Source organism: Rhea pennata, chromosome 5, assembly GCF_028389875.1.
Source record: "Rhea pennata isolate bPtePen1 chromosome 5, bPtePen1.pri, whole genome shotgun sequence".
Lineage (NCBI taxonomy): Eukaryota > Metazoa > Chordata > Aves > Rheiformes > Rheidae > Rhea > Rhea pennata.
This window is the reverse complement of record NC_084667.1, coordinates 23,129,230-23,153,706: the sequence shown is the minus strand read 5'-3', so window position 1 is coordinate 23,153,706 and position 24,477 is coordinate 23,129,230. Positions and strand designations below refer to the sequence as shown.

General features: G+C 42.2%; 1 protein-coding gene across 2 annotated transcripts in view; it reads left to right on the top strand.

Moving 5' to 3' along the window:
* PRR5L (proline rich 5 like) overlaps positions 1–23,981 on the top strand; it is a 35,643-nt gene extending 11,662 nt beyond the window's left edge. Inside the window, exons 4-8 of one of the 2 annotated variants that reach the window (XM_062576852.1) lie at positions 3,724–3,781; positions 7,026–7,117; positions 10,486–10,626; positions 13,080–13,206; positions 21,129–23,981. In XM_062576852.1, coding sequence (XP_062432836.1) covers positions 3,724–3,781; positions 7,026–7,117; positions 10,486–10,626; positions 13,080–13,206; positions 21,129–21,511 — 801 coding nt within the window. In that variant the 3' untranslated portion in view covers positions 21,512–23,981. The remainder of the gene's footprint in view (positions 1–3,723; positions 3,782–7,025; positions 7,118–10,485; positions 10,627–13,079; positions 13,207–21,128) is intronic. The other variant, XM_062576851.1, reaches the window with a different exon arrangement.
* Positions 23,982–24,477: the final 496 nt, after the last annotated feature.

The window sequence follows — 24,477 nt, the reverse complement described above, 5'->3', positions numbered from 1 at the left end:
CATTTTACAGCATGGCGTGTGACTCCCTTCAGAATATATGTATTTTTTATTCCCAGTTACTTCAACTCAGCTTACTTGGGAAGAATAGTGAGTGTATGTACGTTGGGGGAAGGAACTGTCTGCTGCACAACAATTCTTTGCTGAGCAAAAAATCTAAACTGATTTTTCTCAAGTTTTGAATGCTGGCTTCTGAAACTTGAGGGCACTCGAAAACTTAAAGACTCTCTCTTATCTACTCTTATTCGCAGCATATCTGAAAGAGCTACTGTGTTTTTCTGCATGTCCTAAAAATACGGGGCTTTCAATCTGCAGGATTTCACAAGTTCACCTTTATCTGCTGCAAAACATCTCTCTCCAGATTTATCAACAGCATTTACTTGTGGGGTTAACTCAGGCCTTTGCTTCTTTGTAGTTCATATTTCACCGTAAAGAGAGTAACGGCAGGTTTGTGGCACCCGTAATGAGACTACAGCAGCCGGGGGTGTCCTGGCAGCAGGGTTAGGACCCGGCTGTGGGAGTCCAGGAAAAGCTGCTTTGGGGAGGGAGGGGAATAGTCACTCCCCGAGCATGCGCTGGGCTATAAATGGGAAGGGACAGAAGGTGGCAGCTGCACTTTTTCACATAAATATGTCCTTCAAGCTTACTGAGTGTGAGTCTGTATCTGGTCCTGCTTGTAAATATAATGCTTATTTTTCCTGTTGTCTCTGTCCTTCTATGTCACCTATGGCAACCAGGGAGAAAGCAGTAAGGAAGTAAGGCCTGGTGCAGACCTCCGCTGTGGCTGCATTTATTAAATTGTATTGATTTGTCAGCAAACAGTGTAGGATTTTTTAATGCAAACATATCTGACTTGCTTGATCTGAGGGGGTGATGTTTGGATTGAATCTGTATCTAAGCCTGTGTCTTTAACAGAAAAGACAGATAAGTAAAATCTCCAGAAAAGTTCAAGGTAGGGAGAAGGAAAATGAAGTGGTGGTAGATGTTGTTGAAGCATCTCTCTTCCCTGGAAAAAGTGGAAATTTGAGGAGATAATTGAAACATCTGCAGTAGCTGTTTGCTTGTGGAACTAAACCTTTTAAGAAACTTTAAGAATGAGAATTTATTTAGCGTATGGAAATACTGATGGATACATTCATAAAAGCATTATAAATTCTTTATTCAGGATAATGATAAATATGTCAAGTTTCTAATAGATTGAGCTGTGCTGCCCACTACGGTGTATAAATTCATACTTTGTTTGCTGACGTAGCTTTAGCATAGGAAAGATCTTTGAAAGCATTAATAATACTAAGTGGAAAACTATATCCACAATACTGAGGAAAAAGTATGTAAATTGAAACCTAGTGTACTAGTACAAATAGAGAAGGAGTTCATATTTCTTGAGAGAAATGGAAGAAAATGAGTGTGACATCCTCGTTTATTTGTATATATATTTTAAATTATAGAATAGTTTAAAATGTCACAGTATTAAAGACCAACTGTAAATTTGTGCTGCAGTATGTAAGAACTGTGAGAACCTATTGCTGGAGATTGAAAAATAAAGAACTGAAATATTTTATTAATAAAAGAAAGCATATGGAAGGATTAAAGTGCAACATCCCTGCAAGCATTATCTTATTCTTCAGATAGAAAAATATTTACAGTGTAATTGGGTTTGGTTTTTGTTTTTTTTCTTATTTTTTTTTTCCATTCCAGATTTCTTCCCCCTCCTCTTTTTTCACATTTTTTTCTTTGTTCTTTGGAGATTTTCAGGTTTTTTGGCCAGAACTTGTCAAGTACAGTTATTTATTCCTGTTGAACAAATCTAAACTATGAATGTAGATCTTGACAACTTGGTGTCTCTCTCCAAAACCTATATTTCTACAAGAGAAGCTTTGCAAAATAATCATTTTCCACTGGTTGGTAATAATATTTGGAAACATTGAAAATTTTTTCATCATATGGATGGACTTAACCTACTGTTGCTAATTACTGTTGCTGTGGCCCAGATGAAAAACGTCTCCTAGCCAAATTCTTTTTGCAGTTTGCCCCTTCCTTTGGCAGCCCTCTTTCACTCCCCCTCCAGAGGCAATTCTGGGCTTTCTGTCAACCCTAACCCTAATGCTAACCAGAGAAAGTGCCCCCCAGCCATTGCCTAGGTGAAAAATTTCTTGCTCATAAGTTCTCTTTGCTCCCTGCGCTTTCCTTGGCAATCTCTAATTGTGCTGCTGAAGATGAATAAATCAGAAAATAGGCTTCTGCAGGGAAAAAGAAAATCACTTTATTGAGGGAAAATCCAGAGTCCAGAAAGTGGGTTTTTTTCAGAAGAAATTTGTGGCTTTTCAGCTACAACTGAATGAGCTGTTGTGAGTGGGCCAGACACCGCGGGCATTGGAGAAAGGGAGCAGCCCAGCCTGGGGGGTGTGTGTGCATGTTGTGCTGATGGCTTCCCGATGGTGCAAGCCCTCCCTGGGGGCACTGGCACCGTGTAAAGCATTAGCCGAGATTGGAGTGTCTGCCCCTCAACTGAAAGCCGCATGCTACGTGAGGCCTCCAAGCAGCTATTTTGCTGTCTGTAGTATTGCCGGGGTGCTGCCGTTTTCACCTGTTTGCGTCCACAGCTTTTAAACTGCAGTTAGTGATAGTCATTTGTGCACCGTTTGCGAGCAGGTTCAGAAAGTCACATGCGAAAGTCCTCTGGACTCCTATCTCCACATGGTCACCCATGTGCAAAATGTCAGTTTTAGCACAGCTGTCCATTAAAAACAAGCTGGGAGGATATACATGAGAAGCCTCTGAATATTGTGTGATATTCTGATGTTGAAACCTTTCAAAGGAACAGAGGCTTTACTTGCTATCAGTATAATCTCTGTGGTAGAACTGAACCTTCTGGGATGCAGTAATAGTGCGTTACATTCTGCAGCTCCTTTTTCTGAGATTTTCAAAACTTTTCGGAATAACTGATTTTCTTAGTGCTCTTGGGAGAAGAAAAAGGTAAGTATTGTAAACATTATTTTTACATTTGGGAAAAAGGGAGCAGAAAACCTGTGGGTCAGATGTCAGATACTTGAATGTCCAGAGTCGCAATTAGGCACATCAATGTCTTGGTCTGTCTGGATTAAGATTATTCAGAAAGACTGTAGGTCCTGCCTCTTTTTTTGTGCAGCTTGGGACTGCACACTAAGATGATTCAGTTGGTTAATATAGTGAAAAATAGCCTGTCTTAAAAAAATATATATTTTGTTCCTGGATTATGGAGCTGAACTGACTTACTGTGCAGTCAGGCAAGCACCACACCAGTACAAAGGAGGAGTGGAGTGGGACACTGTGGTAACATTTGTCTATTTGATCTCCTCCACCAAATGGCTGAGGTGTAGCTTATATGGTTGCAGTTTTAGGTTTTTTTTAAAAAAAAAAGAAGAAATCTTGTTTTCTTAAATTCTTCCCTGTGACCAGGACAAGTTTATTCTTCCTCCCTATATGCTGAAATGCAGTTCTGGGAAGTGTTTCAAGTATCCAGTGTGCTTGTTGTATTCTCATGTCTGGTCAAATAAGAGAGGGTTAATGAAATGTGCAAAACTCACAGTGAGACCAGGTCTGGTGGCAGCGCTGGGAGCAACTATAACATGATTAGTCTTTAGATGTCTGCATGTAAAGTGGATAACATCAGAAAAACTCTTATTCTCCCATGTTCATTTTAAATCTTGGAAAAGGCAAATGCATGTCTCTCTTCTCTCTTGGCAGAACCAACTCCTTGCGAAGGGCTTGCTGTTTATAGAGGAGAAGGTTAAGCTGTGTGAAGGCAAGTATAGTAAGAAACCCATTTTGGAATGGGGTCCTGGAGGGCCCTTTTGAGTCATACTTCGATGTTTGGCCATACTTCGAATGGCTGGAAAATATGCATACCTTTCTGCTCAATTTAGACAATTTACCATCTTTGAGGACTATTTTTGGTGCTGTCTTAGGGCATCACTCAACCTGTTGGGAACCAGGTTGCAGTACAGCCTGGTATTGCTTAAGAGATGGTGGCCTGTTTGAATAGCAGCATAGCTGAAACATTTCCACTAGCTCTTCAACTGCGAGAAGAGGAGTGTTAGTCTTGTATGGAGTTTCAACATGGAGTCAAAACAGTTCCAGGTTTGATATGAATCCTGTTTTGAAACTGCGCTGAGACCCTTCTGCCTTGTATTTCTCAAGGTGATTTGCAGATTTGTAGTCCGGGTATTGGGAGTCTTGTAAGCATGACTCTGGCTACGGTGATACTCTGTCATTGTGCTTTTGAGAACTGAACTAGCAGACTTTGTGTAATTGTAAAGAATAAACATTCACTTAGACAAGAATGAAACCCTTGAGAAAGAAATTCATCACACATGAAGTTCTACTCAAACCATTGGGATATTCAGACTGCCCATGAAAGAAGGCCAGTTTGGGGCAGTGACTCTCAGGGTTTCATGTATGGGAGTTGGCTATGTTTATTAATGGTTTGCTCAAGCAAAGAGAGTTGTCTAGGGCACGTGTCTTTATTCAAAACTAGGCTGCCATTTGATTTGACCCAGTTTTGTAGCCTGTAGGAAAGATCCCTCTGGGTCATTAAGTGGCAATAGATGCTTCTAATCTTGTGTCATGGTTGGTGCTGGATTTCTCCTCACCATGCAGGCACTCTGCACTGTTCATCAAGTGACTTCATCTGGCCAGCAGGCTGTGGGATGTGGACACTTGAAGGAGCTGTGCTGTATGCCAGCCTCCTGCTTCAAGGGGACAGCCTCATGGTGACTTGCTGTGCATTTCTTTGGCACAGTTCCTGTAAGGGAGAAAGGAAGGTGTTCGGCAGATTCACGTTGTCCCAAACATGAGTATCCACCTGCCTCTGCCAGCTCTTCAGAACAAGCACTGAGCAGCTTATCATAGGTTTTGTTTTCTGTTATGTGTATTTTTATAAAACTATTCCAGTATCTTTTAGCATTATGAAAAATGAATTCCAGTCTGTAATAAGCTGAGAGCTGCCTGGAAGTAGCTTGCTGCTGCTCAAAGAGTTTGGGAAAGATGAAGTTTTCCAGGCAGACAGCAAAACCCCCTACCCATGCTTCTTTTTGTCCCTAGTTTGAAGTGACACTGGAGCCACTTTGCCCACGCAGACTGTCACCTCTGCTGGAGATGACTCATGGGCTCTTTCCCCCCACTTTTTTTTCGTAATGTGTAGCTTTGTTCCAGGTTTTGTGGTCACAGCAACAAGAATTTCTTCTAGGTGCTTATCAGTTAGCTTTACCTTCCTCGAAGAGAGCTCTCTTCCAGTATTCAAAGATGGACTAAAGTTCCTGCTGCAAGGCATGGCAATGTTTTACTGTGTCTGTTTTTCAAATCACAGACTCTTATTTTAATGTCATTTTTCTTGATACAGTCTGTCAGAATCTCTTTCAATGTCTGTAGGATATATGATTTCTTGAAGATACAAGCTGTTCCTCCTCCTCTTTCAGAATAAAATGTAATTTATGATGTTTCATTCTAGCTCTAAACACCGAACTGTAAGCGTCTTAGGGAGGAAATAGAATAGAGAGAAATTAAAAAGTTCAATTTGTCTGTTTCCTGTTTTCTTTTTCATTTGCTGTTGCCAGTTTCTGGTAATGGGTGGCTGTGATGGGGATATTGGGTAAATTCTTGTGTGTCTGCGGTCCCAATTTTGAAGCCAGCATGGCATCTGGTACAGTAAATCCTCCCTGTCAGCCCTCCCATGGTCAGTGGGGTCTCCAGTCAAAAGGAAACCTTTGTCGAATCTGGCCCTGCTGGTTCTCTGTCTTCTGGCTTGTGTCTTAAGCAAGCCAAAAGGCAGAACTGATGGACGAGCACAAGGAAAGCCTGTCTGGAAGTCAGATGAGGAAGACACTTTAGTACCTAAGACTCCTTTGATTTGCAGTTTTGTGTATGTTCCAGTTGCTTATATGGGGGCTTTAATAAGCTTAAGGCTTCAAAACTGCCCTGAGCAGCCATCCCCCATCTCTGCTGCTCATTGTGAGCTACTTCTGAGGCTCCATGAAAGATATCCTGGAAAAACATTTTGTAAGAAACTTAATTATTAAATATGGGTCTATATTTCCAATGAAAATATTTGGAGGAGGTGCCACAAATTGAAAGAAACATTGGAAATGCCTGGCCTATGGGATGTGAAAAATCCTCTAAAAAGTTTAGAGCTCTTGGGCCTAAATGCTGAGAAACACACACAACTCCAAAGGTCAAACATGTGTAATTTAAAATGTCTGTCCAAAGTATTATGTTCAGTAGAGCATTTTTGTTACAACTGTAGTCAAAGGCTAGTATTGTTCTTGTTGTGGGAGTCATGATTTGCAGAACTTAGTCTGCCTCCATTTTTAAACAGCTACCTACATTTAGGGGTGCTTTTTGGAGTCAGATTCACATGAGGGGTGGCCACAAGTGACTTTCACTTGGGAACCTTCCGAATTGCCAGGAATGAGAGGAGAAGCTCTGAGAGGAGCATGGTGGCTCTGTGGTGGCTTTCCAGCCATGAGCGAACATGCCTGCAAGAGTTACAGCTTTTGTGTCAGAACATAGGAATGTGGGGAGGCTGAAGAGAGCTGAGCTCTTAATTTTGCCTCCCTGTCTCAGTTTCTGCAGAATAGCCAATACCGGCTGTGCACTTTTAATTTTCATTCTGAGCTGCTAGTGTATGGCTGTATTTCTGTGCAAATTTAGTTATGAACTGCGAGATTATGCAATCCTTTGCTGGGGAGATAAAGCCTTTTGCTTAAAGAGATGCTTCACTCTTTCATTGGAACCAATTGCTCATATTTTGCACAGAGCTGTTCTCTTCATGATAAGCAACACGGTGATTTCTGGTGACAATCCTGTCTCTGTCACGTAGGGCAAATCTTAGCTGAGTCATGTCCATTTTTTGGAAGAACATTAGCAGCATAGGTGGGTTTATAGCTCTTGCTTGGGGAAGTAGGGAGTAGTTGGAAAATCCAACTTGACTTCACTGTTCCACTGTTCCTTTTGCTAGAGCACTTCTTTGTTCTCAATCTCTGTTTTTGTAGGTGAGGATCGCATTGATATCCTGTCTGAAATTTGGGATCAGTACTTCACAGAGACCCTTCCCACACTCCAGGCAATATTTTATCCAGTCCAGGTAATCTTAATTAAAATTCAGTCTTCAGTCAGGCCAAGCAATGTAACTAGAACATCTACCAATGATACATGGATACTTCTCTTTTGTTTCAGCAGTAATATTCCGTCTGGTGACTAAATAGGTCTTAAAATCTTTGAACTAAATTGGAGCAAGTACATTTTGCCTTGCTCAGCATTAATTGTGTAAGAAGGACTTCTAGGGTGTCCTGGACTAAGCACGGTGTTTTGAACAGAGTTTATTCCTGCTGATCTGCCCTCTGTCTGTACTTAGCTAAACCTGAACACTGCAACTATAGGATTATGCTTTGTCTAAACAGAAACTCTGGGACATTTGCAATTGTGAGTTCTTCTGGTTTTGAAATACCCAGAGTACGAGTACCATACGAGGACACTGACAACATCTCTCAGAGGGACAAACCTGAAGACTAGTTAAGGGACAAACCTGTATTAAACTCCCACTAACTGCTTTTAGGGGGCTGATGCCTGAGTGATGTGATACACAACAGATGCCCGAGTTGTGTCACTGAAAACCCAAGAAAGGTTTTTCCAAAGTTTAATAAAGGAATGTGTAAATATCTGGCTGGAAAATGAACGAACAATTTTATGTAAGACTTGTAACCAGCTGTATTATGAAAACTGGATATTCCTCCAGAAATACTGGCCTCTATCAGTCTTTCATGTAGTTTTGATCAGGATTATCAATAATAACAGTCTGAATAGCCCCCCCACCAGCCTATTTTGATCTTTTCTCGAATCAGAGGAGAAACAAAAAAGTATCTTATGAGCAGACTGAGATCTTAAAATGTTAGCCTCCTCCTCTTGACTTCTGCCTGTTCCAGGAGCCATGCTTTCTGGAGCTGTATGTTATTATTTTTTTCCTTGTATAATTTGAAAGGCAGCAGGTAAAGCTCACAGGTTGCTCTTTCTCTCTAATTCTATTAAAGTTGACATTTCCTAAAAGAGCAAAAGACTTCTGTAAAGAAAGACACTAACCTTTTCACTGTGTTTATTTTTATTCTTTCCTTGCAGCAGATGCTTAAAGGTAGGTGTTTGACAGGTAAAATTGCACAATTATAATATCCCCCCCATTCTCTCCTTTTGCAACTAATTTGTAGCCATTGAGTGACCTAATCTGTATAAGTAGGGATTTGTCTGCACTGCAACAAGTTTGTGTGTACTGTAGAAACAGCTGAGCTAACTATGTGCCATATCCATTGATGCTAATATTTCTGCCACTTACTGGCAAAATCTACTCCATTGCTGTTACATGTCTCTAACGAGAAACTGAACAAAGATTACTGTGCGGTGGTGCAGCTTTTGGAAGTGGCGGTGGTGAAAGTGTGACTATGGAATGTTAAGATTCTTTGAAAACATAACTTTCTTGCTGTGTCATCTCTCTTGTCACTGTATCTTGAGTCACTCAAACACATTTCACAGAAGCGGTGAAGTTAGGGAAGTATTGTCATTTTGCAGATAAGGAATGAAAAGGAAACAGATCAGAGATCAGTCCTACACAAATCTATGGGATTTAAAACCCCTAAGAACCTGATCTGAAGTAAGCTGCCTAAGGCTACAACAGGGATAGTCACTGGTGCAGGAAGAAACTGAACCAAGATTATTCTAATTCCAGGCCAGTACCCTAGTATCAAGTTTGGCCTCTTCCTACAAATAAAGAACTGTATATACCTATTTATATGGTGCTTCATGAAATGTAAAGCGAGATCACTTAGTAAATCTCCCTTACCAAGTCACAGTTCTTCATGGACTACTTTGGTAGATGGGAAAGTTTCTTTATTGGTCCACTATCTTCTATGACTCCTTTGTTGCAAATGTCAGTGTAAGCATTTAGATGAGTTTTAATGTGATCCCAGCAACTGTCCATTCAGAATGAAAGTAAGCTGGCCAAATGTGTGAGCACGTTACCAATGGTAGTAACTAGAAGTAACTTCCTATCTCAGCTAAGTTTAAACCTGAGGCTTATAGTTGTTGCAGAAATATGACCTTTAAGCAGCTGAGTTGCTTAAATTGTTATACAGAGGGAAACTATGTAAACAGGTCACTGGTTTTTATGTAGTTGTGGCTGCTGATGTTAACTACTTGGTGTGGAGAAAGAATAGCAAATCTTGTTTTGTTTGGCACAATGAGACATCTGCATTTTGAAATGGGATATGAAGTTTGTTGGACTAAACTGCATGAGAGAAATAAAAAGTAAGCAGCTGCTGAAATACAGTTTAGATTTTTTTTTTCTACACCCTGATTTTTCCAAACACACACGGATGGTTTGAAATAGCAAAGTGCTTTTATTGTGGCCAAGCTGACCTCCAGACCATTGGCTTTAGATCTTATTTACATATTGATGATGCTGTTAATTATGACATTAAACCCATTATGAATTAATGGTTAACTGGTGTTAATTCCTTCCAGCCAAATATTTGCCTCAATGAGTGTGTTATGGGAACTATAAAGTGATTCCAAAATAGAGCGTAGGGCAGAGATTAACACACTGGAGAGAACAAGGGAAACTCTTCAGGCTGGGAAGTGTTGGGCTGGCCTGACTGGAAACAGGGCTGGGAAGATTTCTTCACTTAAGCTGTTGTGGGGCAAGAGAAGTCTTAAGCCTAGAAGATAGCAGTAACACCAGAATGCTGACTGGAGTTTAACTGTATTTAAATACACTGAGAAATCCTGCAACATCTTCATCTGTTAAGCCTGCTCATTTGTGTGGTGCTGTTAAAAAGTAAAATCTAGAGGACACAGAACTCCTTGTGGTTGAAATCAAAGCTGTTGCTTTCATTCTCTGTCCAGTTGTTTTTTTAAATGGTGTTGCTAGGAGCAGTCTAAATAGCTTTATTCTAGCCTACATGCTAAAATCTATAATGGATTTTTATTGTATCAGCTAGCAAATGTTGAGCAAAAAGAGGATCTAACACAGACCAGAGGTAGGCTTGCGTGAGGAGTATTCTGTACGAGCTTCTTCCCAACCAACTCTGTTGCAGTTTATCAGCTCAGAGTGGCAAAAGCACTGGCTGCCTCCATACTGGGCTGCAGATGTTTGTGGCTAAGTTGTGTGGCAGTTGATTTTTATGAATATGTAGTCTTCTGGTGAAACACACACTCGCTTTTGGCTTCACTCCAAACCTAGTGGCACCTCAGATGAGGTGTTACTCCTATCACAATTTGTGTGGGACAGTGATTAACTGATAAAGAGTACCAGGAATCCTGAAGTTGAGCAGCTGCTGAGTACTTTACCACAGCAGCAACTGGCAAGGTGTGCCCTTTTCGTGAGTATGAATACATGTGTTGATGTTTTGGTGTAATGCTCACATATTCCTTTGCCAACTGTTTGATTTTTGTCTTCTGTATTTTCAGGGTCAGGAATTGACTATCCGTCAGATTGCTCTTCTTGGCTTCAGGGACTTGGTCTTGCTAAAAGTGAAATTGGAAGAGATCCTACCTCTGGTCCAGACAAAACTCCCAGCTTCCATTGTCCAGATGCTATTAATTCTACAGGTGGAGATTTTTTTTCGTTGTTTGACTCCACTTGGGATTTTTGCTCTCAGGAGCCCTGGAAAGGAGAGTTGGGAGGGTAAAGGGTTTGGTGAAGAGGAATTTGTGTGTGCTTGTTTGGGGATATTAAACAAAGAAATGAGCTGAATTGACTCAAATGTTCTGAGCTTTCTTGGCAACAGGTAAGGATCATAGAATCATAGAATCGATAAGGTTGGAAGGGACCTCTGGAGATCATCTAGTCCAACCTCCCTGCTCAAGCAGGGTCACCTAGAGCGTGTTAGATACGATTGCATCCAGGCAGGCTTTGAATATGTGAGATTCCACAGCCTCTCTGGGCAACCTGTTCCAGTGCGCTGTCACTCTCACAGTGAAGAAATTCCCCCTCACGTTCAGGCAGAACTTCCTGTGGGTCATCATGGAAGGGCCAGATTCTGCTCTTTGGTGTTTGTATTTTTCTTCATATGTCAGCTCTTCAGCTAAGAACAGTCACAGGATTCTTTTGTCACATAAATTCTCATGTGGCAGCTTCTCTAAATGCCTCTTTAGGTACTAGATCTCCTGATTTGTCAGCTTTATAATGACAGGACAGATCTCCCACATAGTTATTTATGTATTCAAACAAGCTACGACTACTGACCCCCTACTGTCAGTCTCTCTCAGCTAGGTGGGACACTTAGCCTAGCTTGTAAGAAGAGGAATACCTTTTGGCAGCAGGCAAAATGTTGTAGATCTTCCAAAGGCCTCTCCCAAGAGACCCAGAGTTTCTGTGAGGACTGTCCTTTGTGTCCAGACCTCAGGAGGACACTATTTTTATCTTCCAGTCATGGCATGTACAGCCAAGTATACCAATTGTTTCATTTTTTTTTAATATGGCCCAGCCTGAGAGTCACAGAAAATGCCAGATTCCAGATGTCTCTGGCTTTTATTTCCCCTTCACTATAGCTAATAATGAGTGGCAGGGAATGGAGCTTTCTGAAGTACAGTCGAAGTCGAAAAGTGGCTAAGCTGGTATTTTATGAGTTCTCGAGGCTACAGGATTCCTGGGGGCTGCCTTTTGCTTCAATCTTCACTGCTAAAGGCAGCCCCCAGGAATCTTACCGCCTGGACATGAGGGAGAAAGGCTGGAGAAGGGGAGACTTGCCTTTGGTTGAGGAGGATAGGATTAGAAACCTTCTGGGCAGGCTAGACATCCACGAATCTATGGGCCCAGATGGGATGCACTCACGGGTACTGAGGGAGCTGGTGGATGTTGTTGCCAGGTCGCTCTCCACTATCTTTGAAAGGTCCCGGAGAACTGGAGGGGTGCCTGAGGACTGGAAGAAAGCCAATGTCACTCCAGTCTTCAAAAAGGACCAAAAGGAGGACCCAGGCAACTATAGGCCAGTCAGCCTCACCTCCATCCCTGGAAAGGTGATGGAACAGCTCATTCTGGATGTCGTCTCCAGACATATGGAGGAAAAGAAGGTGATCAAGAGTAGCCAGCATGGATTCGCCAAGGAGACTGTGGAGTCTCCTTCCCTGGAGATCTTCAAGGTCCACCTGGATGCAACCCTGTCTAACATGCCCTAGGTGACCCTGCTGAGCGGGGAGGTTGGACTAGATGATCTCCAGAGGTCTCTTCCAGCCTTACTGAATCTATGATTCAGTGATGTTCCCAGCGACTACAGACTATAATGACAGGAGATATTAAGGTACTAGCTGAATTTCTCTGAAATATTTTAATAAAAGAAAATTGAGAGCAAAGAGGGTCTCAAAGTGACACATCCAGTAGTGGGGAATAAAAAGCTGATTGAGGCTTTGCAGGAAGATAGTCTCTGCAGACTCTCTGAAATTACTGTTAAATTGGTTGGTGTTATCTACCACCTTCACACCTGTATGCTGAACTTCAGAGGGTGTTTTTCCTGCAGTCTTATCTAGGGAAAGAGCAGTGCTTTACCCATGCTGTGTTGAGGCTTGTTCACTTCCTGGCAGAATTTCCCTGGTATAATTATTCTGCTGCAGTTAAACAGTGTAAATTCTCAGTGTGAGCATGCCTTATACCTTGCTGTCCCGTGGCCAGAAAAATACAGATAGCTGCTCAATAGCCATGGGAGTATGGCTATGACTTGAACAAGATGGTCAACCTGAATAGTGCCCCAAACTCCATTTGGGCTAATTAGCTGTGCTGCTCTGAATGCGGTACCGATAGGGCTGTCCTGCTCCCTCTGCAGAGCCAGCCTGTTGACACAGGTACTGACACAGTGCTGCGTTGCTCAGTGCAGAGATATTCCCTCACCTGGAGGGAGATCCTAGCCCTTCTGACTCCCAGAAGTCATACACACAGACAGATGTGTATGTATGTGTGTGTGTGTGTGTGTGTATGTCTTTATATATATATTTATATTAAACACTCTATAAATATCTTATTCAAAACAATAAAAGCATAATATTGGCTTTTCGTGTTTGAATTTCAGAGCGTCCATGAGCCTACTGGCCCCAGTGAGGGCTATCTACAGCTGGAAGAACTGGTCAAACAGGTGGTATCACCGTACTTAGGCTTGTGTGATGATCACAGCTTCTCTGGTAGCACCTGCTTGCTTGGTAAGACTTGCTCACTGTACAGAAACTCTTGCACACACTCTTGTTAGGGTAGGCAGGTTGGTCATTGTAAGGCAATGCACAAGACAGAGAGAGAAGAAAGGTTAAAACACCCTCAAGAAGGTCCTGATCAATATGGTTCTGAATGTAGCTTGTGAAAGGCTTTTTATTTCCCGTGACAGAATGATCGATTATGAGCCCACCACTGCAAAAAGTCCCTCCCCTCTCTGGAGGTGGGTTGGATTTGAAAGCTGCTGTGGTTCGTGCCTGGTGTCCTGACCTCACCCTCTCACCTTCCTTTGCTGCCTGCTTGCTAGTCCATGTCGACTGTCCTGATTCCTGAACTAACTACTGTATTTGCCAGGCTTCACAACCAGTAAGTCTGTTGGCTGCTCATTCTGAGGGATTATAGTGTTTTTTTCTTTTTTTTTTTTCTTTTTCTTTTTTGGATGCAGTCTTCTTTCCATCTGGGGACTGTGTTAAAAAAAAAAAAAAGCTCTGTGTTTAAACTGTGGATAAATAGGCCTAGGTGAGAGAACTGGCACAGCACTTCAGAAAAGGGATGCTTATAGTGGAAAACTTCTCCACATATGATCCAAAATCTCAGCTCACAAGTGTGGCCAGCAAGAAAAGATTGACTAGCCTAGAAATGAGCATAGTGATAACTGACTTTATAACCAAGATTTAAAAAGAACTAAAGAAAGCTCCAAATTTCCTTCTATTTTTTGACACTCTGTAAACTTTAGGCCTTGCTTTAGTACAATCATGGTGGGTTTTAGCTAGCTGCAGACACATAGCCTATCTTTTACTACACTTTAGCAGCACAGGGAGAAGTTGGTGAGGTGGTATAAGGACTTACCAGAACCTAGAGTATCTGTGTCCGTAACAAATTCATGACTTCAGGCAAACTACTGCTGAGGCTCTTTGTTCTTCTGGCTGTTGGGCAAATAAGTAAACTGCCTTTTATGCAAGAGAACATGGTTAGACTGTTCAGCATTAAACTGCAGACCTGATCCAGAGACTAGAACTAGACCACATTCTTCCCATAAAAGCCGAGCTTGGACAAATTTGATTGTTTGGCTGTTTACGGATGACTGCACACTGCTGGTATAGTTTAAAATATAGCTGCCTGACTTGTACTGAAGTTTCTAGCCATTCTGGTTTTCTGCCAACTAAACAAGGCATTAGTGTCATAAAAAAATCACATGAACTGACCTTGTAAAGTTTATATGCCTTAAAATCATTGTATTTGCTTTGATTTTAGCTGTCATTTATTGTGTGTATTTCCCAGGTGGCCTTTTGCCCCTGATCCACCCTGTACTGAGCAGGAGAAGGAAAGGAAGAACTTGTGTTTGCATTACACAACATTGGCAGTGGAGTAGCACTTTTCTGCAGATAATCTTGGTATTTTCAAAGTGCTCCTGTGGTGGTGGTTTCTTTTGCTTAGCTCCCAGTTCTAACCCAAGTTTTCCTCTTCTTCTTTCCCTCCTTCTGTCATCTCCTTGCTTTCTCAGAACAAATTTTTTCTCTCACTGGGCAGCCCATAATGATGAATCTCAGCAGCTTCCCTGCTGTGTAGTAGCTCTGTAGTAGCTTTTGTGAAATGCGCTGTTGGTCTTTGGGTATACTTGCATTCCCAAAGGATGCTGTGAAGTCCAAACTGCACTCTAGACTGGACCTTCAAGATGAAAGAGCATTGAGAAATGTGGCTGAAGAAGGTCTCTGCTTACTGCTATGCATAAACATGTGTGTTAGACTTGATTTAAAGTGGGAGAGGCATGCAGAGGGAATAGATATGAAAGGGGACTTGACAGCTCACAGTAGGGAGGTGTAGAAGGCAAAATCCATACCTAAGGCAACAAATTACAAAGTCAGGATGGCGCGTGGGGAAAAGGGAGCTGGATCTAAGAGCTCAAGTCCAGGGAATGAGGACGAGTCTGGGCTGTACCCCTGTTTCACCCTGGGGCAGTTCTTCAGTTACCACCGTTCTGTAGGAGGTTGGGTTATGGCAGAAACATTAGGGCATAGTTGCCTCAGTTGGTTTATTCAGTGCATGCTGTGCTGTGATGCCTTTTCCCACCTTTCTTGTTTCCCCCACGTGAGTTAGCCTCAGCCTGCACTATCAGGATGGGGCATACTGAAGGGATCCAGTTGTCTAAGAAATGATGTTTAAATTGTGAATGGAGAAGAAAATAAAACATTCACCCTCTTCCTGACATACATTTAACCTAACAGAGAGGGTGTGTTTGGCACAGACATCGCTGCTGATTTGAGTTTGCCTGCAAAATTCACTTTAAACCCCGCCCCCCCAACTATGTTCCTAGCTATAACACACCAAAACAGAAATAAAATTTCTAGGTAAACTATTCATGATAATGTGTTTTGTGTGGTCATTGGTGAGATGCAAGACACAGCCCATTTTATACATGAAATGGCTTTCTTTCAACTAGAAACCATTGGCAACTTACTAATTAATGTTTGAATTCTCTGCCAGCTCTCTTTTACCTTCTGCACTGCGATGTGGTTATGGTTGGAGCATGTTGACTGCTGATTCTGCCAGCATCCCCATTAACCAGGGATGCCTTTCTCCCTAAAAGGCTGTCCTACAAGAAGATTTGCAGATGAGAAAGGATTTGGGCAAGGAGTATAGTGTTACATGTAAACTCCTTGCTGCTTTTTGCTTTTTCTCTCTTTCGGAGACTCTTTCTGGATGGAGTTCTTTGCATTACAGCTTTGTATGGATGACTTGATACAATACATAATACCATTATTTCAGTGTTACAGAGGTGAGACAGGGTTCCACTGTGTAATGAGATATGCATAATAATTGAGGAAGGCCAACTGACAGATGGCTTGCAGGAAAAAAAAGCTGGAAGGCATCAGAAGATATCCAGTCTGATGCTTCTCAGTCATGAGTTCATAGTGTAGCTTGTGGTCTGTGCAAGATTTGCAGGATTTGTTTTTCATTTTACAGGGAACTGTGATTGTTCTTTCAAGTAAGTAAAGGGGGAAAAGTAAAGCAATAAATGAATGTTCAGAGTTTAGCCTAATTTTTAAGTGATTCTCATCATGAAAGATTTTACTTACATTGTATGAAATCATTTGCACATATCTTTTTCCTCAAGTCAGGTCACCCTTCACTTGAAAAGACTAAAAATAGAGGAATTCTCTACTATCCTTTTCTCTGTTTCCACACTTGATCAATTATGTAAGCCGTTTTTACAGAAGCCTGGCTAACCTGTTCTTAAAAACCTCAAGCGAGGGAAACTCAACAACTTTTCTGTGCAGTTTCTTGCAGCCCTCATCCCTGGCATTAGAAAGTGTTGCCTAATGTCTTAAGAATGTTATTGGGAGATGATAAGACCAGAGACCTACCAGATTTGAGCTGAATTAACAAATTCAGAAGCCAAAAGCCAGGCCAGTTTCCTCAGTCAAGCCAAAGACTGAGTAGCCTTAGTAAATGGTGAGCAAACTGCCTGTGTTAGTTACAGGGCCTCCTGCTGCACCTCCCGATACCTGCCCGTGTGATCCTTCCCTTATCTCTTATAGCTACAATTTCAGGCTAAACATTTGCTGTTGGATAGAAAACATAGAATTCTTCTAACTTCTTCCACGGAGCTCCATCCAGCTGTATTGCGTTTGTTTCCAACACACATTTCAGTGGGATCTTGTGCATTTTGCTGTGACGACAGGAAACTGGGCCATTCCTGTGCTTCTGCGGGGCTGGAGAATTCCTGTAACTACCTCGAATAGAATCTGAGCACTTCAGTGTTTAACTGTGAATTTTATTTTCCAGCATCACCACCACTTCCTACAAACCCTTTTCTAATCTTGAAAGACAGACTTGCCTGGCTAGAGAGAGTGTCTAAATGCTATCCATTTTTCCTCACTGGCTGTTGATGTTACTGACTAGCATAGGCAGGCTCCACTCAAAAATCTCTTCCTTAATTAATACATTTCTTAAATAACTGAAGGTTTCTTATATATGTGAACTAAAATATTGCAACAGTTATCAAAGCAATGCCTGGTATCATTGAGAAATGAGGCACAAGAGATTTGTCTAAGTCTCCTAGCAGAGTGGGAGATCACGAACTTCTGGCTCGTCTTCATTTCAAAGTCGCCTTTGCCTTACTCCTTTTTCACAGTGTTGCCCTTCACTGACTTCCATTTGGCCTAATTGTCAGTGCTATTGGATTTAGGGGAAAAATATCTTTACATGAGTTTCAGAAGGAGAGGGTTCCCAGTAGCTTTTGTTGCTGTTTTTATAAGTAGACTGCTAAAAGGTGTAATTGAAAGTATGTAATATTGAGATCTGAAATCCAGATCGCTAAACAAATTAAAGACACCTGAAGCCACTACAAAATCTGAGTTAGAAAAGTAGGGTCATCTAGTAGCCAAGTGAAATGGTCTTTCTGCTTCTTCCTTGTCTCATCTGTGTGAAATGAATAACTTGCAGTTTAAACAGCCCTAGTGCAATCCAGTAGACTGGGAGAAGCGCTGTGATTTTGCAAACTGGACTTTTCTGTCCTCAGTTAACTCTTCTGTTATCTTAGTCAGTGTTTAATATTCAGCTGGATTTAAAGTATAGTATCTATTTGAGCAGCACCTTTATCTCAAAAGTTCATGGTTGCAGGAAGAACATGGTGAAATAATACTATTTCTAGTGCAGAGTTAAAAGTTTATTTTCTCCAAATTAAAATATATGAGGATTTTTTCAAGCACTGAGGATAAACTACTGATATTGATTGCCTGCCTACTTAAAAAACATGCCGTGAGAATGCTGACTAACTGTTGGCCTACCCAGAGCACAGACATTCTCACACTGCTAATTAGCCGAGTGGTTTAGGTGATGAGTGATCACGCGGCAGCAGTGTGGCCCCAGCACATGCTAGCAGCATGTCTGCCCGGGTGCTTGCATGGGTTTGCAGTTGCTGCTCAATTCTGGGTTCAACTCAAGTATTCTTCAGGTCTTCACTGTCGTTGCAGTACTCGTGTTTCCATGCTGAGAGAGGTCTGAGGCGAACGGTGCAGTCTTTTGAATTACTGTCAGTGTTTCTGTCAATACCCACAACTTTTTTACAATCTCTCTGTCCAGATTCAGGTTAGATTTCAGAAGCTGAGTGATATCAGACTTCGAAGCATTGACACATGCATCATCTCTGTGCAGTCTGCTTGTCAGTGAGTGTGTATATGTACATGCATGCACGCACCTACATACATAGTGTATATGCCTATGAAATGATAAATATAGACTGGCTGGCTGGTTTGCAAACTACCACAGTGGTTAATGTTACTAATGACTCTAACTGACCATTTTACCACAGCTATCAAGGGTGTAACAGAAAAGGCTCTCTTTCCCAGTTCAGGTGAAGGCGGGTAGCCAGGCTGGGCAGGAATAATTTTACATTATTGCTTTCTGCATTATACTTGCTCTTAATGAACTTTAATTTCTCAGCTCATCAGACTTGCCTCTTCCAGCAACACTAAAAAATTACACAGAAAACTAGCACTTTTTAATCAAGGGAATATTTTTATTTATTTATTAAGTGGACATCAGGCCATAACTATGACTTTTCTTTCTGTTCTTTCTCCTGTGTATCGTGGCTTTTTGAGATGAGACTGGCTCTAAGTTATCCCTGTACAAATGAGGCCTGTTTTAATTTTAAATGTGCTGTTTAGGAATGGAGAAGAATGAAGATTCTGCCCTTGCCTACAAATCTACAGCAACAGAATCTGGAAAATGCTTTTTGCATGGCTCTCAGATCTCTCTAGTTAGCTAAGATGCCTCTGCATAGCTGAAGCCACTACAAGATAGTCGCAACCTAAATATTAATTCTTGGTATAGGGGAGTGCTATGAACCAATTGGCTTAAGCCATTGAGTTCTCTTTGCTAAAGCTCTCCTAAAGCTTCAAGCTGAGCAGTTCCTAGTGCAGATAGGAGATATGTACCTAAATACTTTTCAAAGATCTTTTAAGGATCTGGTCATTCAAGTTACAGGTAAGTAACTGCCCTCGTGATTGGCTTCTCTCTTCTAGAGTCGATATTTGACTTTGTTCATGGAAGTCAGAAATGAAGAAACCCTGGTAAATATTGGGGAAGGTGGAGAAGCAGCTGCTGCTAATTCCTCATGTGTAGTTTAGTTCTTGTCTATGCTAGATTCATGAATGCTAGATTTCATGAAGCAGGCATGGGTAGTACCACAGCACTAACACTGTGAGTGGATTTAGGTGGTGCCAATGCTACAAATCAGTCCTGTGTTAGTGTGCTCACCTGCTGTGCCGTGCATGCCTCTGCTGATGGAGCAGCAAGGAGGGTTGTGGAGGAGAAGAATGTCTGTGTGCCTCCCCCTTAAATTACCTTTTCCCAATGCCCTCCAGCACTACAGCTTGCTGTGGATTGAGCTGCAGTGGACACTTAGAGTGTATTTACTGCAACTGGCCTCAAAACTTACTTTAACATATTCTTAAGCAGCAAAAGATTGAACCTTTTTGAATTAATGCATTGCTAGGAGCAGCAGAATGAACTGTTGTCATAGCTTGACTGCAGCCGGTGGTGAAATTTTGGCTGCTCACCCATTTCTCCCTGTAACAATATAGAGTTTGTTTTCTGCCTTTCTTACTGATGCAAGCTTCCAAAAGTGTTTCGTAACCTTCAGTGACTGATACTTCTGCTTTGCATTTTGTTACTCTGTCACTTATGCTCCAAAGTTTTGGTGGAATGATTTTACCTGGTCTAAAAGGCTTCTGAATTAATGAATTGAGACCCTGCACTTTCAGAAACTAAGACACAGGAAGATAGATAGGGAACAGCTTCATCAGCTGCTTCTGCAATAGATCGCAGGAGATATTTAACAATACGTAGCAATGCTCCACAGTGGCTGCAGACAGCAGACAAAAAGTAATACTGCCTGATCAAACCTGCTAGGGGAAGCAAATTACAGTGAGCCCAGGGCACAGACTCAGATCTCTGCTTGCCAGTGTTATCAGTGTCAGAATTGAAATGGTGCTTCATGATACGGTACTGGGGACTGCGCCTTGGGCTTGAGTTTTAAACCAGGAAAATCATTCTTTTTCCCCTGAATGTTTTGCCAAGCATCTCTTAGACCCTGCATCCATCCTGCGATGCTGCTGTGTTGCTGCATGCCTTTGGCAGTGCTCCATAAATATTACATTCTTCTTCTGCACCTTTCATGCCAGGCTGCAGTGTGGTGTGCTTTTGTACACTCATATGTTTTCAGTGTCTTACCACCCATGTTTCAGAAGTGGATGAAATGCTTTTTTTTGTGCATGGTCTTTTGAAATTACAGCAGGATGATGCCACCCAAACAGCCTTTCCCTAGACAGCTGAAAGGGTGGTGCAATGTCAGAAAGTTCATACAGACATCCGCTGATGGCATCTCTTGGAAGAAATTTTCCAGAGAGATGGATGGTTCTTTAGGTTCTCACTGACTGTTTCTTTTGGGGCTGCTTTTTCGAAAGCAGAGAGCAGAAGGAGACCTTTTCTCTCCAGAGAGCTTGTTTGTCCTTGTTTGTGCCAGCTGAACATTGCTGATTTCAGTGAACCTACACATGAGAACTCCTGCACTGCGCTTCCCCCCTCTTTAAATAAGAAGACAGTCAGGACACTGAAGAAAGTGTTTTTGCTGTACCCATCATTTTTCATCTCGCCTCTCTTGTAGGTAGCAGCACTGTTGCCTTAAAGCAAGGTAGGAGCTATTTCCTTACTGAGGGAGAAGCAGAGTTGTTTAGAACCTTTGTCAGGAAGCAGTAAAGTGCATTTGAATATTCTCCAGGGAAAATGAAAAAGGAAACCGAGTGAGACTGCAAGTGAATCCTACCTATTTCCTCTGGCCAGCATACCAGTTGAGCACAATGCTTTATCTGTGCTGTTTTGGTCATTCCTGCATTCCTTTTTTATCTTTCAGAGAGAAGGTACTCCAGATCACGTCCTAAGATTGGTATACTGAATTATTCCTCTCAAATGGTGACGAATCGGCAACCCAGCGAGATGGCCTTAACACCACTGACAGAGCAGGAGGGTGAGGCTTACCTGGAAAAATGTGGTAGCATTCGTCGCCACACTGTTGCCAATGCTCACTCAGATATTCAGCTCCTGGCGATGGCCTCCATGATGCACACAGGAATGGTCATTGAAGAGTCAGACAGTAATGACAAATGCCTCCTCCTGCAGTCCAGTTTCAGCCACAGGCAGTGCTCTAGTGAGCCCAGTATTGCTGATGGGCCCGAGGCAGTAATGGGAGCAGGTAGACCGGACGCTGCAGAGCTGAACTGCACATCAGTCAGCTAGAAGAAATCTTGCAGAAGAGACAAGAACTGTGTGCGCTGTAAGCTGGAGAAACTATTGTGTCATGCCCACTGGGAGAAGAGGAGAATGTGATCTTTGTTCATGTCATTGAAACGGTTGGGTGGCGTGTCATATGTGTCTCCAGAAATGCTCTCCAGATTTAAATTTCTTGACTGTCTAGGATCATTGTTGACAGAGATACCTGGCTGTTTCCAGACGAGCATTGAGAGATACAAAGGTTTCATTGCTGAACATCACAGTCTGTCTTCTGTAAACTTTCTTCCTGTACTAGTCCATACTTTTTGGCCTCAAGTTTCTTTGGTATGAAACATACTAGCCTTATTCTGCTTTTGTCCATCTTTCCCAGTTCTGTTCTGCTTGTTTGCTCTGTGCTTCTGTAGCAGAAAGCTCTGTACTAAACCTTCTTTTTGCTTCTGGCACTAGGATGGCAATGGCTGAGGACTGCATTTCCCTTTTTAAAGCTGAACTCAGGGATGAAACCACTTGCATCTTGCAGAAAAATCTGCTCAAATACCTTGTGAAAGAAGGAGGTCCTTTTCTTTGCCTCCCATGAGCACGAATAAAAAGTCAAAATCTCAGCAAGCCTGAATAGAACTGTATGTGCATGGAGGCCCAGTTGAGTACTTCATATGTACTTTATTTGATTCCAGTGGTATCTTTAGGAGTGGTAAATTGGGTGCAAAGGCAGGTGGTAAAATGGAGGCAAAATATAGTACTGAGCATCTTTGCATTTGTCATCAGTTTGCTCTCAAAAGGTCAGTGTTGGTAGGGCTGCACTGAAGGGAGAAATCTAAATGGGTTCCTTCAGAAAGAAAACATTTAATAGAGTCTGCACTTTTGTTGTGAGGATAACATAAAGGTGCTTTTCAAGACTGAACCATCATGATTCCAGGGCATGAGCTGATATACAGGATTTCATCCTTGGGACTTTCTGGTACTTCTAGTACTTGTGGATTTTGTGAGACCAAAGATAACCAGCTAGATGTAGAAAGGTATCCTGTCTTTGCAGCATATTCGTGAAGTGCTTCTGACCTCCAGTGGTGTTTGATTCAGTGCAGTGTTTCTTTTAAGATAAAGCAAGGGCCATCTGCAATCTTTGTTTTTGTTTTAATGTTGAAGATCAGAAGTGGGTCCAGTACTCAAGAAATGCAAATGTGTGTGTGTCAGCCACTGCAGTCCACTTTATAGCATCACTTGGTACTCAAAGGCTGCTTCTGTGGGAACATAACCAATCTGTTCAAGCAGACCCGTGGGATACTCTGCTGGTATCTTGCTAAGTAGATTTGCAAGTGTAATTACAGGCTTAGAGGTGAACTGAAATGCTGCTTTAAATGTCAAATCCCATTAAAAATATGGATATAACACCACTAGAATCCCCTCCCTGTGGTACTGACTAGAAATAAATCTATCTTGACAAGGAAAGCAGAAGGCTGGATGAGCCTTCAGGACATTTTTTTTTGCGTGCCATGACATTAACTACAGAATCTGCCCCGTTTCCGTTGGACATTAGGTGTCATCTGCTCCACCATCTGCAGTGGAAGTGCAACTCAGACCTGTCAGGATCTGGCCTTAGCAACATGTGCAGCAAAAAGAAAGCAAATTATTAGCTTTTGTGGTTTGCAGTTGTTGAAAGAGATATTTGGAAAGGGCCTGCTTTTTCTTGCAGTTACTTAAGGCACCTTAGCTGTTGGCCTTTGTAGAAATGCAGTGTTTTGGTCACCAGCCATGCTTACAGATCAAAGAATAGAGATGTAGCTGTGCTGTGTGCCTCTTAAAAGGAGTATGCATGGTCTGGCAGAGGTCGGGAAGAAGTGCTTTTAAGCAGTCTTCCCTTTAGATGGACTCTAGACTAAATTGCCTTCCTACTCATAAATTTGACTGATCAGGCCAAATTATTACCTGGTGTCATCTGCCCAGGATGGCTGTGGATTGTGGTGGGACTCCACAATCTCTACAGTGACAGCAGAACCTGGTAGTCTGTGCTGGTGTTGCCTTGGTGCGATCCCTCCAGCCTGGGGCAGATGAAGCCGTCCTGCTCCAAGGGAATTTTGTTGGCTGCTTGCAGTGATTTAATGCCTTCTCTTCACCATAGTAGGACATGTGGGGAAGTGATTGCTCTGCAGCATTTCAGTTCACTCTTACAGATACTTTTCTTCTCTGTTTCTCCACTAACCCATTCCCTTTTGTAACTATCCAAGTGACTTGGATTTGTGAATGGAGTCTTCTTTTATGATGAAAATGAGAATGAATTATTTATTTCCTGACGTATCTTGGATCATCATCTCTGGGGCTAATAGGAATCTAGTCCTGGTTTTGACTTGAATTTCTTTTGTTTTACATGTCTATATAATTTGTTTTGTTTTGACTTTGTATTGGTTACTTTGCAAAAATTTGCACCAAGCCACTCTGAATCATGCACTTCCCCTGTTGTTTTGTTTTTAGGGAGAATTAAAGCTGGTGGCTTTAGTTTGTTAACTGAAGTAAACAAAACTTGTTCTGTAAACAAAATTGAGGGTCTGGTAATGAGCACCACTTTCACAAACGTTTAGGATGCACAAGGCTCTGCAAGCACATACCCTTTACAAGCTGCACAGGTAAACCTGGAAGTGTTTGGGGAGCTGCGCCCTGCAGCTGCCATGCCCTGCAGCGCGAGGCTGGCACGGAGCCACGGCACACCAGCACCGAAGCAGAGTCGGGACCACAGGGCAGCACCACATCGCCGGCGCTCGGAGGATCGCCTCTGCTGAGGGCAGGTCCCAGGGAGCAACTGGCAGAGAGTCTGCCCCCAGGTGAAAGCAATAATATGAGAAAAATGCATTTTTCTTGGCAAGATTTGGGGTTGAGACTGGTGTTACACTTCCTCTCTGCTCACTGTTTCACACAGCTGTGACAGGGGCACAGGGCACGTCTTCTCTACTCTCAGTAGTCTGCTGCTTGAGAAAGCCTTC